An 18227-nucleotide genomic window follows, 5' to 3' on the forward strand; every position below is an offset into this window, starting at 1 on the left:
ATGCCTATTTATTTCCTAAATCTTTTTTCTCTACAAGGAATTTCCAAAGAATCACCAAACACATATTCTACCATCATGACCGTAAGAATTGTGTTCTAACTGCACACCTGTAACCCCAGCACTCTGAAGAGGCTAAGGTGAGAGGACCCCAAGTCCAAGCCCAACCTGGGTAATTTAGCAACTTACCATGACCTTGTTTCAAAATTTTAAAAAGGTCTGGGAATGTAGCTCAGTGAGGAGGCCCTGGGTTCAATCCGTAAGTACTGCAAAAATACAAATAAATCCCAAAACCAACCGAAAAAGCACACAAAGCCGCAAACTTGGAACAGTAGCCATTTACTTAATCAGAAGACCATTCCCCAACTAAATTAGCTCTTTGTTTGTATAGTCAGCAAAGCAGAAAAATCAAACTACCACCCAAATAATTCAGTACTAATACTATTTTCATTTGTAATTTCCAGATCATCAAAACTAAAAAAAGGTTTTGTCTAAGTGTTGTTTTCCCCTTTTCTGTGACTTTTATGCCCAACTGTGTTCACAGACCTTGACCTGGAGTTCATCAGGTAGCAGAGAACCACTACCTTGGTTTTGGTTTAGTTCACTCATTTGCAAAGAATCAATATATTCTCTAATTTTACTTTTTGGGGTTTTTGTTGAGACAGGGTCTTGCTGTGTAGCCCAGGCTGCCCTTGAACTCAGTCATCCTCCTGCCTCAGCCTCCCACATTCAGGGATCACAGGCATGCGCCACCACCTGGCTGGAATCACGACATCCTGGCACAGCCCCAGCCCTTCTAAGACACAGATGCAGTGTGGATTCGTGACAAGCCTCTGCACGCACGGCAGCCAACAGCTGACAGAACCGTGGATGGAGGTGGCAGAGCACAGGAAAGCTTGTCACAGTGGCCCCTGTAAACAGTCTCCCCATCAGCTAAAATGCGCCAGCACCAGCTCCTGGCGGCTACGGTCGGCCTCGTGGTCCAGGGACTCCATGGGCTCATACTCCTCCTCCGGGGACTGCTGCACGGGCCCTGCCAGTGGGGAGGACCAGACGTCCATGCTGTGTTCCAGGGAGATGTTGTGCAGGACACAGCAGGCCGTGATGATGTGGCTTGACTTCTCCGGAGAGTACTGCAGCGCCCCCTTGGACCCGTCCAGGCAGCGGAAGCGGGAGCAGAGCGTCTGCAGAGTCTTCTCCATCACACTGTGGGTCGCAGAGTGCGCCAGGTTGTAGCGATCTTCCGCGGGGGTTTTCGGGAGGGGAAGTGGGGTCATGAGCCAGGTGCGGAGGAAGAAGGAACTGTCACCTGTGTGAAGGCCCCAAAGTTAGAAGTGATTATAAGGAAGACTACAGAGTTCAATCCCTGGTACCAAAAATAAATAAATAAATAAATAAATAAATAAATAAATAAATAAATAAATAAAATAAGGAAGACTACAGACAGGAAGTGAAATTCAGCTGGCATACTGGCGCCTGTCTGTAATGCCAGCTATATGAGAGGCTGAGGCAGGAAGATCTTAAATTCAAGAACAACCTGTTGAGGGCCGGGGATTTAGCTCAGTGGTTCCGGCGCCTGCCTAGCAAGTGCAAGGTCCTGAGTTCAATCCCTGGTACCCATAAAAAAAAAAAAAAGAACAACCTGTTGACTTAGACACATTCAAAGAAAAAAAAAAAAAAAGAGGGCTGGGTATGTACAGCTCAGCAATAGAGTGCCTGCACGGCATGCCTGAGGCCTTGGGTTCAATCCCCTGTATCATTAAGAAGAAAAAAAGTGATATTAAATGTACAGCTGGGTATGGTGGTACATGTCTAATCCCAGTACCCAGGAAGCTGAGGCAGGAGGATCATTGTGAGTTCGAGTTCAAGGCCAGCCTGAACTATAGAGGGAGACCTTATCTCAAAAAAACAAAGAAAAAAGAAACATAGGATGGATAAGAAGATACAACAGCCTCTGGAGCTAAAAGCTCACCAGAAAACCACAAAGTAAACTAATATCCTAAGTAGAAGACATGAGTCTCGGCTGGGAATACCTTGGTTGAAATTAGCAGAGAAAATGCTGATACCAATGAAGGCCAACTCTGAAAGAAGGTAGGAAGTGGAGGCACTGAAGAAAAACAAGTTTTTTTCCTACTAATCCCTATGTAGGCCAAGCTTTCCTCAAACTTTGTACCAGCACTCAGGAGGCCAAGGCAAGAGAATCTCATATTCAAAGCCAGCCTGGGGTAAATAGTGAGTTCAAAGGCAGCCTGGACTACCTAGTAAGACTTTATCTCAAAAAAGCAACCCCCCCCAAAAAAACCCCTCAAAAAACAAAAACCCTATCCATAGCATGTTAAAATTCAAAAATTCTAAAAAGCAAGGTGCAGAAGAGCAAAGAATTCTATCAGGAGATCCAAAAAAAACTTGTAAGGAAAATTTCTATTTACTATATAAACTTTCAGTTCTGGAAACACTACCCAGACGACAATAATAATTTATCCTCCCAGTGCTGAGAATAATAATATGAAAGTCCCAGCATCTGTGGCCATCATCAGAACTCAGATGTTCTTCTGGGGTAGTGTTGCGTACCAGGAGACCACTTACTTGGGAGGCTGAGGCAGGAGGGTCTTTTAGAGCAGTGGTGACAAACCTATGGCACATGTGCTGCAGTGGGCTGTTTGAGTTATTGAAATCACTAAAAAGTTCACCATCACTGTCATAAACCCACAAGTTAAAGACCAGTCTGAGCAACATAGTAAGAGCCTGTCTCAAATAGATTAGATAGATAGAAAGATAGATAGTAGAAGGAACTCAGGTATTCTGCCTTTGCAGATACAATAATCACTAGAACCATACTTTTAAAACAGAGGACCTGGAAGAATCACACATTAACAAAGAGAACTGGTACAAAGAGTAATAGTCCAAGAGAAGGAAATGAAATCCGAAATCAATGAAAACAACACACACAAGGCATTCCCCTGAAGTGACCTCGTGATCCAATGATCCTGGGAATGCTAGCGGAAACAAAGCAGGTGCAACGTGCTGACACACACAGCACAGTGTCTCTGTGTCATTTCACAGCCCTGACTCACAGTGTTGGGCAGATGCAGTCTCTCATAAGACAGGACCTCAGAAACCGGGGACCATGGAGAGGCCCCAGAATAGCAAACTGCACGATCATCACACCCTGACCGCCCGCCAGTTCAGCAAATGCTGCAGGCTGTTCCGGCAGTGCTGGGCACTGTTCCAAAAATAGTTGGTTTTTTTCAGTACCAGAAATTGAACTCAGGACCTTGCGCTTGCCAGGCAGGCACAGTGCCACTGAGCTATGTCCCAGCTCAAGGATTCCTTTCTTTTAGGAGCCTACATTTCCAAGTCTGAATTAACTTGAATAACTATAAAGTCTCATAAAAACTTCAAATTTTCGGGGCTGGGGATTTAGCTCAGTGGTTTGGCCCACCTGCTGTGCAAGTGCAAGGACCTGAGTTCAATCCCCAATACCAAAAAAAAAACTTCAAATTTTTTTTGTGTGTGTACCGGGAATCAAACTCAGGACCTTGTGCTTCCAAGGCAGGCACGGTGCCACTGAGCTAAATCCCTGGCCCAAAAACTTCAAATTTTGTATTTAGCTCAGTTTTCCTTTTTAGTATAACTAGTTTTTCCTTTTTTTTGGTAGTACTGGGAAATGAATCCAGGGTCTCATGTATGCTGGCAAGCGCTCTATGACTAAGATACCTCTCCAGCCTTTTATTTATTATTTATTTTTGGTACTGGGGATTGAACTCAGGACCTTGCACTTTCAAGGCAAGTGCAGTGCCACTGAACTAAATCCCCAGCCCTCCAGCCTTTTAGTTTTGAGAGTTTTGTTAATCTGGCAGGCTGGCCTCAAACCTGCAATCCTCCTGCCTCAGCCTCTGAAGTAGAGATTTACAGATTACTATCTAATCTTAACTCTGCTAGGTTAGATATTCATTTTATAAATGAGATCAAAATAATACCTCAGCCATCCTTTGCTATGTCAGGCAAAAGAAGGAGCTAGGAAGTAAATACTAATGTTAGAATCACTAAAACAATGGTGAAATGTGGTAAAAGGGAATAGGTAGGTAAACATCTATGATGAATGCCTAAACACAGAGATGCTAAATGATGTTTGTTGGTTTCTCTAGGCAGCCAGGCATGGTGGGGGCACATCTGTAATCCCACTAGGGAAGCTGAGGCAGGAGGATCACTGCAAGTTCAGGGCCAGTCTGGGCCACATAGTGAATTCAAGGCCAGAGGGAACTACATAGCATGATACTGTCTCAAAAAAAAAAAGTGAGACCTTGTCTCAAAAACAAAATTTGTCTAGAAAATGATATGGCCCTTAAATGAGGGGGCGGATAACAGGACACGCTACTTAATGCAGACCTTTTGTCAAATGTTCCAGTGAATCCAAGCGCGATGGGAAAACACTCAGGAGGGGAGTAAGATCAGAATTGCTGCACAGATTAGGATTGCTTCTATGATCAGTCATCCACAAGACATTCTGGCAGGTCTCACCCTAAGCTGCTTACGGGACTAGGACAGGAGCTGAAGAATTCGGGCTGAATCTGTTTGCAGGAACAGAGAGAGAACTTTAGGTAACTACCCTGAAGGGATAGGAAAAGATCACTCTCAAGTGAAAACACGTTAAGGACACAAAGGTGGATTGAGGCTGGCTCTGCATCTGACAAACCTACAACTATTCCAGAAATCTGATGAAGATACAAGCAGCTGTCTAATCTCTCTCCTTTCTCACTAAAACATCAAACAGTCATTCCTCGTGATCCTGCCAAGCTTCCCTGAGGTAATCATCCCACTGGCCGCACGGGCTCCAGTTTTCTAGTCACACAAATCATTTTCAGGCCCTCGTTAAAGATGCCTACATTCTTCCCTCCATGATTTGCAGTCCTGAAGGTTGAAGTGGGGTGGAGTAACAGATTTGAAGTGAATTCCCCAGGTACTTTTTCAGTTCTAGGACTGAACTCAAGGTCTGATGCATGTGGGCAAGCGCTCTCCCACTGAGCTGCGTGCGACTCCCAGAACAGGTGAAGCTTTGGATCTTGGTTACTTGTGAAACGTTATACCTATCAGGAGTCTTCAAACTAATTTTCCTGTTTAGAGGGCATGGAGACTTTCTAGGACAGTGTATGTGCTAGAATGTATGTGTATACATATGTGTGTGTGTTGTTGTTGTTTTTCCAGTACCAGGGATCAAACTCAGGGCCTCACGCTTGCCAGGCAGGCCCTTTGCTGCTAAGCTACATTCCTGGCTACTTTTTCATCTTCTGTGGGTATACTTTCCTAGATTGCTTCTTGCTTAGCAAGTGGCCTGGTATCAAACCTGGCCTTAATATACATCCATTAAATGCTGTTGCAAACCAGGCGTGGTGGTGCGTACCTGTAATCCCAGCACTTGGGAGGCCAAGCCAGCCTCACATTGTGAGTTTGAGGCCAGCCTGGGCTACATAGCAAGACCCTATTTCCAAAAAATTAAAATTAAAAAAGGGCTGGGGATTTAGCTCAGTGGTGCTGTCGCCTGCCTTGAAAGTGCAAGATCCTGAGTCTGATCCCTGGTACCAAAAAAAACCCAACAACAACAAAACAAAAGGGCTGGAGATATCATTCAGTGAGAAGACCTGAGGTTCAACATCCAGAAATAAAACCAAAAAAGTATCCTAAAGTTCTAACGCCAACTGAATCTGTGTTCTCAAGGTGAAAAGAAAACTAGTACCTTCTAAGACCTCCTATATGACTCTGAAGTTCTTAACAAAAGGAACATTTGCCAAACAGTGATATGTCTCATATGATCCAGTTTTTAAAAGAACTTAAATTTTTTGTGCCTCAGTTTCCTTTTTTGTAAAAATGTTGATAATATTAGTATTTTTGGGCTGGGGATTTAGCTCAGTGGTTCTGGCGTCTGCCCAGCAACTGCAAGGTCCTAAGTTCAATCCCTGGTACCAAAAAAAAAAAAAATTAGTATTTTTTAAATAGTAGTACATAATAACTCTTATTTTATTTATTTACTTAGTTTCTTGAGACAAGGTCTCGCTATGTAGTTCAGGCTGGCCTTGATCTTCCTACCTCAGTCTCTCAAGTGCTTGGACTACACGGTGGACCACATCCAGCTGGTTTTATTATTTTTTTTCTTGAGACAGGGTCTTACTATGTTCCCAGGCTGGTCTTGAACTTGTAGACTTAAGTGATCCTCCTGACTCAGCCTCCAAGTAACTGGGACAGCAAACATGCAACACCAAACCAGCTAGTACTAACCATTTAACAGTCTACCCCAGCATCACTTGGGCAGTGCATTTTACTTGCTATCGACTAGCACTAGGGCAGGTGTCATTTCAACCTATCGATTCTTGTACTGATTAAATTTGATAAAACCATCATTTTTTATATTTCCTGTTATAAAAATCAATGAAAAAGGCTGGGGATTTAGCTCAGTGGTTTCACCGCCTGCTGTGCAAGAGCAAGGACCCGAGCTCGATCCCTGGTACAAAAAAAAAAAAAAAAAAAAATCAATGAAAAAAACATGCAATGTTTGGGCACCCTGTATTTAAATAATTGGACTGGTAAGTGGTTAAGCGAGAGAATCCATACAAAGTGCTAACAACATTGCAATGACACATTTTAAGGGCTCAATAACTTTGGTCTGGCTTTATAATTAGAATACCAGAGTTGCGAGATTTCTAAGAAATCAGCTTGGAACCCAAGAACTCCTACAGCTATGGATGAAACAGCTAGATGAGAGACTTGCAAAGCACACTCTCCTTTACTTCTTTGTGACCTGTATAAAAATGGAAAGCTTTGGTTTGCTTTTGTTTGTTTTTTGGAGACAGGGTCTCACTAGGCAGTCCGGGCTGGCCTTGAACATGCTATGTGGCCCTGCAACTCATATCCTCCTGCCTCAGCCTCCAATAAATGTCTTTTAAATGTTGATTTAAAACAATTAAGGCTCAAGGGTTGGGGATGTAGTTCACTGGTAGAGTGCTCACCTGGCATCCGCAAGCCCCTAGGTTTGATCTCCAGCACCGCAAAAACCAAACAAACACACACACACACACACACACACACACACACACACACACACGGAAATAGAAACAACTACAATTCTGAGTTTACTTGCCTGAGGTCTCACAAAAAAATGAAATGAGTGTAACTCAGGTCTAGAGACGACTATTTTTTTTTTGTACCTGGGATTGAACTTGGGACCTTGTGATTGTGAGGCAGGCAGCAGAACCACTGAGCTAAATCCCTGGCCCGAGATTACTTTTTGGGGGTGGGGTGGGAGGGTGGGGCTGGGATTGGAGATTGAACCCAGGGCTTTTGTTTGTACCTGTTTTATTTTTGAGACAGGGTCTTGGTACATACTTGAGTCTGGTCTTGAACTGTTACCCAGGCTGGCCTTGAACTCATAGCGATCCTCCAGACTCAGCCTCCAGAGTGGTGGGATGACAGGCATGCACCACTGTGCCTGGCTCTCAGCCCTTTTTTGTATTTTCTTTTGAGACAGGCCTCTATCTTCCCCAGGCAGGGCTTGAACTTACAATTCTCCTGCCTCACTCAGCCTCCCAGCACCCACCACACCCACCTTCTACTACATAATTTATCTATGGCTACAAATTGAAGATTTATTATTTATTTATTTATTTATTTTTTTGGTATCGGGAATTGAAGTCAGATCCTTGTGCTTGCGCAGCAGGCGGCAAAACCACTGAGCTAAATCCCCGGCCCTGTTTCCTAAAAAATAAAAAAATAGGGTGGGGGATTTAGCTCAGTGGTTTCGCCGCCTGCTGCACAAGCGCAAGAACCCAACTTCAATCCCCAGTACTAAAAAAAAAAGAGAGGAAACGGTCTCACTATGTAGTCCAGACTGGCCTCAAACTCTCCTGATCCTCCTGACTCAGCCTCCTGGGTACAAGATGAAGATTTATACCTCAAACTTACCAAGGAGCCAATTATTCTTGAGCATTCCAGCTTCAAACTGACTACTTAGGGAGGACTGCTGCAGCACAGCACAGTCCTGTAGGCTGCCAGGCCAGTTTGTCTCCACGGTCATTAGCGTCCCTCTGATGTCACACACCATCAAGCAGTTTAGAGAATGCAGACCTTTGCGGTTCACATAGGAGAGATCTTCAGCATTTGGTGCCTTAATTGCCACGTGGATACAGTCAACCACCCCCACCACCCCTGGCATCCCTGCCAACCCATAGAATTCATCCTTCAGAGCCTGCATAGAGGCTTCATCAGCTGGAAAGCGAATGAACTGGGAGGCTCTTTCCATAAGTGCTTCGGTGACATTGGCAACACAACGACTCATAGATGCCTGGCTGATTCCAATAGCATCTCCCATCCGTGTCTGGAAGGAGCCTGAGGTGTAAAAGCCCAGTGCTGCAAGGATCTGTGTCTCTGGGCTGATGGCCCTGGACCGCTGAGTAGGTCGGGAAAGACTTGGCCCCAAGAGCTCCACCAGGTAATAAATGAACTGTCGAGGAAACCCATACATGGACATCAAGTCTTCATCGGTCACGTCATCGAGCTTAAAGCGGTCCAAAGTCCGGTGACCCCGGCCATACAACAGGAGATCACAGTCCAACACTGTGATGGGGACGGCCATATCCAAAGTGAATGCTGCCTCTCCTCACTGCTACTTTTTCTGAACTTTTCTCAGTGAAGACCTTGGCACCAGAAGGTATTTAAGGAAGTGTCAGCAGAGCTCATCAGCTAACCCTAAGTTAAACCGATGACATTTATAATCTTCCCTCTGTAAAAGTTGAAAGAAAGAAATAATTAGAAATGTACCAGGGCCAGGGATTTAGCTCAGTGGTTCCACTGCCTGCCTCAAAAGCTCAAGGTCCCAAGTTCAATCCCCAGTAGCAAAAAAAAAAAAATGTACCAAGGATTTGAAAGTGACTCAAAGGTTGCAACAGCACCTTTTGAGCAAAAGTATTGTGTTCAGGCAAAAGGTGCTGTACCTGTAACTCGGGGTTTTTCTCCACTAAACGGCTGCAGGAAAAATTTGGTCTGGTTTGAAGCATATTGGGAGTTTAATCTCGGTGGCTCATTTGATGCTTGGCATTTCAAGTGAGAACGGCAAAAGATTAATATAGGGGATGGCATAATTATTCTAAAGGTAAAAGATTTCTGCTCCTAATTAGGCAACAAAGTGCCTGACACGTCCTAACTACCTTAGGTAAGGATTAGTCACAGGTTTGTTATCCAGAGCCCCATGGCTCTCTACCTGGTATGTGCGGGACAGACGTGGAGGTGCACAAGTCAGTCTAACGAGGAAGCGGGGAGCCTACGACCCAACTTGGAAGACTTGTGTCTGTTATTAATAACTGGCTTTCTCCGCACCCCAATAAATTTAAAAAAAAAATCTTCCTTTTGAGACATGGTCTCGCTACACAGCCCAGGCTGTCCCCGAACTCACGGCAATCCCCCTGCCTCAACCTCCCGGGTGCTGGGATTAGAGGCATGCGCCACCAAGCCCGGCTAAGAAATTCAAATCTTGACGCTGCGGGCTAGAAAGTAAGGAAGACCATTCAGTTTGAAAGAAAGGACAGGGCCGGGGATTTAGCTCAGTGGTTTCGCTGCCTGCCTCGCAAGCTCAAGAACCCCAGTTCGATCCCCGGTACCAAAAAAAAAGAAAGAAAGGGGCGAAGAGAGAGGCTGTGGAGCCAGGTTTGGGAGCAACTCTGACACATTTATAGTACACCTTAAAAATGGATACGGAAGTCTGACTGCGACCCGCTCCACAACTGCTAAGGCTGGACACCCACCTCTCCGCCGCTGCCAGGTTACCGTCCCGCACTCCACCCACCAACGGCCGCTGGCCGGCCCTCCTCCAGAACCTGCGGCCTCACGCAGGCCGCCACGGCGCACAATCAAGGCCCCGCCTCTCGCATCAGCCCCGCCCCACGCCGCGTCCTCCCCGACGCTGCCGCCGCAGTCTTCGCTTCGCGGCCGCACATTCCACAGAGAGCCTTAAAGACTCACTTTCTCAAAGATCCCCTTTTAATTTTTCCTGATGGGTTTGAGAAATTACATGAGAAGATTTATATGGAAAGAGATTAGGTTTTGTGGCTATTTCGAGGAGCCAAAGGACTAAATAGTACTTTCAAGGTGTAGCGAAAGTGCGGATAAAATTAGGCAGCTGGACTTGCCCTATATCCTCCAACATCACCACCGCCAGCACCGAAGCGAATGAAAACAAACACTAACGATGGCGGCGCCGGGGAGCGACCGGCTGCTGAGTTAAGGCAAGAGTGATCGCTTGACCGAAGAGAGGAGCCCTGAAGAAGACAAGACGTGAGTGCGACAACTTGCTCAGTCCTGAGAGCAAAACGCCTGGAGACTGCGAGCCAGGAGCCTCCTGAGGCTTGAGGTGTCTGTCTTCGATCCGCTATCACTGCAGCCCAGGGAAGCAGAACCTCAGCCAGGAGGCGCGGCAGGCTGGCCCCGGGCCCCGGCCTCCGTAATGAGAGCTCCTAGGTGCTCTCTGTGCCACAGCTTCTCAGGTACTAACTTTTTTGTGGGGAGGGGGTATACCCCCAGACCTTTCAGCGCCCCCGGGTGGGAGGCTATGGTTCTGCGACCCATTGGCCATCTCCTTGTGAAACCAGCTAATTGGGGTTCAATCCCTTGAAGCCCTGTTTTCTTTGGGCAGTCGGGTTGGCGTAGGGCCCATTGACTTGCCACCATTGACTTGTTTCCATTCTGCACAGATCCCCAGAGCTTTCCTATCGACATTCTTAGCTCTTTGGGTTAGATCGCAAGGGTTCTTGAAGGTAATTTATGGGGCTCTAACTGCGGGGTTGGGTACCAATTATGAGATCAATTTTCATTCAGTCAAGATTTGTTGAGTGCCAAATATGTACTCCGCGTGTAGGTGAGGGTGACTGTTGATTAGTGAAAAAGGGACCCAAGGTTCACGACTATCTTCTTACTGGCAGTGGAACGACCCGTGGAAACCTGCGATCCGTTCTCATTAATAAATCTCTGGGTAAGTGCCTAAGCAAGTTTTGGGGCTCATCACTAACACATCTCAATTTTCACTTTCCCAGGCAGTTACTTTCCAGCTAGTCTGGTCAGTTTGGCTAGCATTTCACGTTTACCATTTCTCCCTCTAGCCACCTCACAGCCCAAGAAAACTAACAAACAAAGAGCAACTGACAAATTTGTTAAGTATCTATTTTCTCATCCTACTTAGTTTAAAACTCTTCTAAGGTGGTAGAGTTTATTGGACACCTTCACTGGGAGATGTGTTAAGAAACAACAGGCCCCTCACCCCTTTTTCATTGGTACTGGGGATTGAATCCAATGTCTTTGCATAGAGCTACATCTTCTTACCTTTTTATTTTTGTTTGTTTATTTGTGGTGGGTTTTTTTGAGACAGGTTTCTCTCTGTAGTTAAAGCAGGCCTTGAACTCATGGTAATCCTCTTGCCTCAGCCACCCAAGCACTGGGATTACAGGTGTGTGCCACTAAGCCTGGCTTTTCATTTTTTGAGTCAAGGTCTCACTAAGTCACTGAGTAGCTCAGGCTAGGCCCAGGCTTATGATTCTCTGTCAGCCTCCCAGAGTGCTGGGACTACAAGTGTGTTTCAACATGCACAATTTAGACCCCTTCTTTAACTTCCAGGTTTTTACATGTTTTGTGATTATTAGGTCTTGTAATGTGTGGATATTGTGGTTATGGGTAAATTATAAACTTTTTTGTTTTCAAATTTTCATCTTTTTATCTCAGGAGAAGTCTTAGCAATGCTTGTGGAATGGAGTCCTAACTCAACCATACCTAACTCAGCTATACCCCCAACCCCAAGGAGTTTATTTTATTTTTTATTTCCCTGAGACAGGATCTTCCATCGGGCCATAGCCTTGATCTTGTGATCTTCCTGCCTCCTCCTCCAGTGCTGGGATTGCAGCATTGTGACACCTGGCCCAGCTCATTTTTTCTGATTTTAAGGTGTTTCCACTACCCAGCCCCCCAGCTATAAGGTCTGCTGGAGATAACTTCAGATACTGAGATTATTGATTTACATATAGGCTTAAGGATGTTTTTCTCCTCTATCTTACTTCTCTGGAAATTATGGAGAGACCTGATGTTGGCCTTCTTTATTTTGTGGATTTTTAAATTGTTGCTAGTTAATTAAGCATGGCCTGCAGGGCTCATGGCACATGCCCATATCCCAGCTACAAAGGTATGTCACCACACCTGGCCTGGGGTCATTTTTATATAATCTTTTGCTAAATTTTTCAATGGTTCTGCTGAAAATATTTGCCCTTCCTTGTTTTGTTGTGTGTTTTTTTGGTACTGGGGATTGAATGCATGACCTTGCACTTGCCTGGCAGGCGCTGTGCTGCTGAGCTACATCCTTGACCCTGTTTTAGTATTTTTGAGACAGGGTGTATAGTTCAGGCTGTCCTTAAACTCACTATGTAGCCTAGGCTGGCCTCTGAACTCACGGCCATCCTCCTGCCTCAGCCTCCCATGACCTTCCTCTTTGATTGAGTCATTTCTGTCCAGTGTTATCACCAACTCCCATCTGAATTCCTGCAGTAGCTTCCTAGTAGGTCTCTTTTCATTGTCTTTGCATCATTTCCTCCTCTCTGTTCAGAAAAACCTTCTTAAATCTGTATCTCAAACAATTGGCGTAGATTCCTTATTTATTTAGAGACAGGTCTCTCTTTGTAGTTCAGGCTGGTCTTGAACTCACTGTGTAGCCTGCTCAGAGAGTGCCAACAATGAAAAACTATTGTCTTTTAGGGATTTGGGTGTGGTGGGCCTGAAGGGAAACAAACAAACCTGGGGGGTAAAGATATGCATAACCTTGGATAACTGATCACATTGTCCAGCTATTGTTTCCTTATGTCCTTGCTATCCTTATCTCTTCTGGCCTTCCCCAGTATTTTCCTCTGGTTTGTTAGTCCCTCTCATTGATTTTCTCTTCTGTCGGTCTAATTTGTTAAAATTTGTTAATTTGTTAAAATTTGTTAATTTGTTAAAATTAGATGAGAAATTTTGTCCTTGAAATCTAGAATGTCTTTTTTTTTTATAGTTTCTGCTTCTCAAAGTTTTCAGTTATGTGCTTTACAAAATTGAACATGGTAAGCATAGTTAAAGTTTATGTCTAATAAGTATTATATCTATTTTAGTGTGTTTTGGTGTCATACTCTGGCCATTTGGGATTGTCTCCATGAACACTCACTTTGTTTTGAATATGTGCCAGATAGTGTAGTGAAATTGTATGGATAATTTGTGGGCTAGGGTGACCTCATTCCACATACATGAGGCTGACATTGTTGTAGCTGAGTCCCATTGTTCTTCTGGTCCAGCCTGGAATCCAACTTCTGAGCTCAAGCGAGCCACCTGCCTCAGCCTCCCAAGTAGATGGGACTACAGATCCACAGCACTGTGCCCAGCTTCCCCTATATTTCTTTCTTTCTTTTTTTTTTTTTTTTTTTTTGGTACCGGGGATCAAACTTGGGACCTTGCGCTTGCAAGGCAGGTGCCGGAACCACTGAGCTAAGGCCCCCTTCCCCTATATTTCTAACCAACCCACTGCAAACCAGGCTTCCCACACTACCCTCCTTGGGTTTGGTAGTTTGCTAGACCAGCTCCTAGAACTCAGACAAACGTTTATATTTACCTGTTTATTAAAAGGACATCATAAGGGATGCAGGTGACCCAGCAGATGAACAGATACTTAGGGCAGGGTATCCACCTTCCATCCCTGGGGGCCCTGGGTTGGGGTGAAAATCCTAACCCTGCAATCCTTTGGTCCCTCTGGTGACTCTTTAGCCTGAACCTGGAGTTCCTGGAAGGGCTCTTTATGCATAACAAGACACTGCTGGTGCTCTAGGAATTCCAACGGTTCTAAGGGCCTTGGGCGAGCTACAAATGAGGTCCTCTGTGCTAGGGCTCCTTTGTCCACCTTTAGCATCCAGGGTGTGGGAAGGGAGGAGGGCTGTCTCTAAACTCTGAGGCAGGACAGTCTAGTAGGATTGTTAGTGGGGCCCATTTTGAGGATCCTTGGTTGGAAGGCAAACAGGTATTGGGAACTAGGGCCCAAGGGGATAGAAAAGGAAACTTCCTTGGAAGGAAGGATGGACAGCCAGCTGGTATCTCCCAGGATCCATGCGGGAGGGTGTGTGGGCCTCATTGATGACAGATCTTGCACTAGGTGAAGTTCTCCCAGTGTTTGGACTACTGCTAAGATAGGTGTGTTGCACAGGGCCTGGTGTGGCTACAGCCACCCTGCAGCCAAAAATTTATCAATAATAGGCTTTAGCCTGGCCGGAGCCTCTCTTTGGAGGGGGTATTGCCTTTTTTTGAGGGTACAGGTTAGCATCCTTTGCTGAGTGATCACCTACCCCAGGGTGCCATCATGCCACATTTCGAGATCAACTCCTGGCAAAGGAATTGGGTTACATAGGGCAAGGTTGGCTGGGTTCCTGGCAACTATGACATGAGTTGCCAGAGGTTTGAGTGACAAGGTGGCCTCCACAGGAGGAACAGATCTAGTTACTGGTGTGGGGCCTGTTGGTATTACCATGAAGGGAGTTTGGAATAGGAAATCCCCCAACCAGCAGTTGGAGGTGTAGGGAAAACTGACCAGTTACCTCCTTCAAGGCCCACACAGCTGAGGAATGGGGTGATAATTTGCCCCATGGGAAGTTGGGATAGAGTGAGAGGCCCTTGTATCCCTGTGATGCCCAGAGTTGCCCAAGAGGCTTCCAAGGTCACGGGGACGTCCTTGCATACTGAATTCTGGGTGTTCTTCCCTGGCTACCATGGTAGTGGATGACCTTGACCCCTTCTGAGAAGCAGGGCAGCCCCTCCAGTGCCAAGGGTCCTCACCCACATTCTTTTTTTTTGAGACAGGGTCTCACTATGTAGCCCAGCCTGCCATCAAACTAACTCGTGGCAATCTTCCTGCCTCAGCCTCCCTCGCCTCTATTCTGATGCACTTGGCAAGGAGTTGGTAGCTTTTGAGGCCACTCTAGCCCAGTGTCCCAACTACTTGCTCGTAAAGTACCCAGACTTCCCTCCGTCCCTTTGTGAGTTACCCTGGATCCCCTTGGTGCTATGGACTTTGTTTTGGACCTGACCCATGAGGGCCAGCATGTCTTTAGTCTGTCCTCCTTACTCAATTCCTGTTTGTCCTCTCTGTCCCTGTTGTTAAACTCCACGAAAGCCAGGTTGACCAGTTGACGCATCCCTGTCTGAGGCCTGTTGAAGTTTTTGGAGCTTACTCCTACTGTCTGGAGCTCTCTGGCCAGTAAAATATTGGCCCCGGTTACTTTGGGCCCCACTGTCATTCTCTATGCTCCCTTTTATAGATCTTGGTTTGTGGTTCTGGGGATTGAACCCAGGGCTTTCAACCAGACCCACCCAGCACTCCCCTCCCACCCCTTATAAAAGATGTAGAGACACCGTCTCACACTGAGTCACTGACTTGCTGGTCCAGGCTCCCTCTCAGGATCCTGCCCCAGCTTCCCAGAGCCCTGGAATTATAGGTATGTGTCACCACCACACCCAACTCACTCAGATCTTTACAAGCCTGATGACTTGGACCCTCTTACTGCTAAACAGGCCTTATGGTCTGTTTACTGATTTTTTTTTTTTGTACCTGGGACCGAACTTGGGTCCTTGTGCTTTTGAGGCAGGCATCAGAACCACTGAGCTAAATCCCCGGCCCTGTTTACTGGTTTTTTTGTTTGTTTGTTTTCTGGTGCTGGGGATGGAACTCAGGATCTTGTGCTTGCCAGGCAGGCGTGGCATCGCTGAGCTACATCCCCAGCCCTACTGTTTTATTTTAAATGTATTTGTGTTATTGTTTTCAGAATAGGGGATTATACTCAGGGCCTTTACATTAAACCACTTTCCCAGCCCTTTTATTTTTTTAATTAAAAAAATTTTTTTTGGTACCAGGGATCAAACTCAGGTCCTTGTGCTTGCTCAGCAGCAGGGGGCAAAACCACTGAGCTAAATCCCCAGCCCTTTATTTTGTATTTTGAGGCAAGATTTCATTAAGTGCATAGGCTGGCCTGGAATTTTCTTTCTTTTTTTTTTTTTTTTTGGTGCTGGGGATCTAACTCAGGACCTTGAGCTTGTGAGGCAGGCAGCGAATCCACTGAGCTAAATCCCCCGCCCCCAGGCCTTGAATTTTCAGCCATCCTGCCTCAGCCTCTCAAGTAGCTGAGGTATGGGTGTGCGCAGGCTTGGCCAGCTGTATTTGTTTAAACTAATTTGAGAATTCTTGGCACTGAAGGTTGGGACAAAGAGTTATGGGAGTGGACTGGCAGGTTGTTGATGATCCAAGGGTGTGAAATCTTAGTCCATGACTGAAACTTCTCAGTTGTACAGCCTTGCTTCTCCCTGTTTCTAGGGTTTTCAGTGATTCTGGACCAATTTTAGGTTGATTTCCTGGCTAATTACTTCCTTGCCATATGTGTAGATAGTGTAACTTTGGATATTATATCTATATGTTTTACTGGCTTATGCTTTCTTTTTTGTTTGTTTTGCAACAGGGTCTTGCTGTGTATTAAGGCTGGCCTTGAACTTGTGGTCCTCCTGCAGAGTTTTGAGTTACTGCTTATGTAACTAGAAGTAGACATCAGACAAATCTGCAAGCAGTACTGTTAATATTCCAGTACTGTTAATACGTTACTTGAATTTGGGATTCATATGCATCCTTAAAGTAGTGAAATATTAATTGGGTAACTATGACCTATTAATATTTAATTCTCTTCATATATAAATTTGCTTTCTTAAGCACAAGGACCCGAGTTCGATCTCCAGTACCAAAAAAAATTTTGCTTTCTTGCCACGTATAATGGTGCATACTTGTAATCCCAGCATCCACGGAGGCTGAGGCAGGAGGAGCGCTGTGAGTTCAAGCCCAGGCTGGGCTACATAGTGAGTTTAAATCCAGCCTGAATTATAGAGTGAGACCCTGACTCAAAAGTAAATAAGTAAGTTAATTAGGGCTGGGGATGTAGCTCAATGGTGCTGTGATTGCCTGGCAAGTGCAAGGTCCTGAGTTCGATCCCTGGTACCAAAAAAAAAAAAGTTAATTAATTTGCTTTCATGCTAGGGATGTAGCTGAGTGGTAGAGCATTTGTCTACTGTGCATGAGACCCTGGGACTGATGCCCAGTGCTACCAAAAAAATTTTGAGGAGTTTATGTAAAAACATAAGATTAGCATAATTTACCAAAATTCCAATAAATTTCTTTTTTTTCTTTTTTTTTTTGGAGACAGGGTCTTGCTATGCAGTTCAGGCTGGCCTTGAACTCACTATGTAGTTCAGGCTGGCCTCCAACTTAGTGATCCTCCTGCCTCAGCCTCCTGAGTGCTAGGATTACAGGTGGGCCACCATGCCCAGCTTATTGTTAGATTATTGTTACCTCTCAGTTGATCTTTCTTCTGACCACTTCTTAGCAAATGAAGCAATCCTTTTTTTCTTTTTAGCAATCCTTTTTTAAAATCAACCTTACTGAGGTATATATGACATATGATCTATTACATCCATCATCCATTATAAATGCACAATTTGTAAGTTTCGGCAAATAGATAGCTCTTGTAATCATTACCATAAGGGTCTCAGTTGGATTTGGTGGTACACACCTGTGATCCTATCACTCAGGAGGGTGAGGCAGGAGGATTGCCACGCATTCCAGGCCCACCCTGACTACAAAGTGAGTTCAAGACCAGCCTGAAATACATAATGAAACTGTCTGAAAAAACTAATAAAAGAAAAAAATAATTACCACTTCAGGAGTGCAGATATAGCTCAGTGGTGGAGCACTTGCCTAGCATGGTCAAGGTCCAGGGTTCAATCCCAGTACCAATACCAAAAAGAAAGAAAATTCAGTACTGAAGTAAGTAGAAGGCTCTAGAGAACCTGCCTACCTGCCCAGTTGTATGTTTTTCTCCCTGAATTTATTATTTTCCTTTGTACTTTCCCAGCATTACAGGGCCATCCATCTAGCATTTACATGTTGGTGATTATGTCTAGCCATCATACAGTAGAGGGAGAACTAAATTTTTTCAGAAAATTGTTGAGTGCCAGCATGGTGGTACACATCTGTAATCCCAGCACTCAGGAGGCTGAGGCAGGAGGATCACCAGGAGTTTAAGTCCAGCCTGTACTACATAGGGAGACCCTGTCTCAAAGAAACAAAAAGAGGGGCCGGGGATTTAGCTTAGTGGTTCCGC

General features: G+C 45.2%; 2 protein-coding genes across 12 annotated transcripts in view; one reads left to right on the plus strand and one right to left on the minus strand.

The window, feature by feature from the left end:
• Positions 1-319: 319 nt before the first annotated feature.
• On the minus strand, positions 320-9900 carry Harbi1 (harbinger transposase derived 1). Its single transcript, XM_004851915.4, has 3 exons — positions 9786-9900; positions 7951-8767; positions 320-1306 (listed from the first exon to the last, which is right to left on the minus strand). Exons 2-3 carry the CDS (start codon positions 8618-8620, stop codon positions 927-929), a joined length of 1050 nt encoding a protein of 349 aa, XP_004851972.1. The 5' UTR covers positions 8621-8767; positions 9786-9900; the 3' UTR covers positions 320-926.
• A 272-nt stretch (positions 9901-10172) lies between these two features.
• Atg13 (autophagy related 13) overlaps positions 10173-18227 on the plus strand; it is a 28718-nt gene continuing 20663 nt past the window's right edge. For 4 of the 11 annotated variants that reach the window (XM_013074908.3, XM_087205063.1, XM_087205065.1 and 1 more), the window contains exon 1: positions 10173-10523. The gene's annotated coding sequence lies outside the window, so the exon portion shown is untranslated. Of the gene's footprint in view, positions 10524-10894; positions 11009-18227 lie in introns of all 11 variants that reach the window. The other 7 variants (XM_013074909.3, XM_013074910.3, XM_087205064.1 and 4 more) reach the window with 5 other exon arrangements.

The sequence above is a fragment of the Heterocephalus glaber genome, unplaced genomic scaffold, assembly GCF_053883595.1.
Source record: "Heterocephalus glaber isolate CG9 unplaced genomic scaffold, H.glaber_assembly_v1.0 deba00000594, whole genome shotgun sequence".
NCBI classification, from domain to species: Eukaryota; Metazoa; Chordata; class Mammalia; order Rodentia; family Bathyergidae; genus Heterocephalus; species Heterocephalus glaber.

What these genes read in the sequence shown, in the direction of transcription:
- Harbi1 (XM_004851915.4), bottom strand. Translation starts at nt 8,620, where the DNA reads ATGGCCGTCCCCATCACAGTGTTGGACTGTGATCTCCTGTTGTATGGC. An exon ending in CAAGAATAATTGGCTCCTTG is followed by an intron (nt 1,307 to 7,950) that starts GTAAGTTTGAGG and finishes GCCTTCACACAG; the next exon opens with GTGACAGTTCCTTCTTCCTC.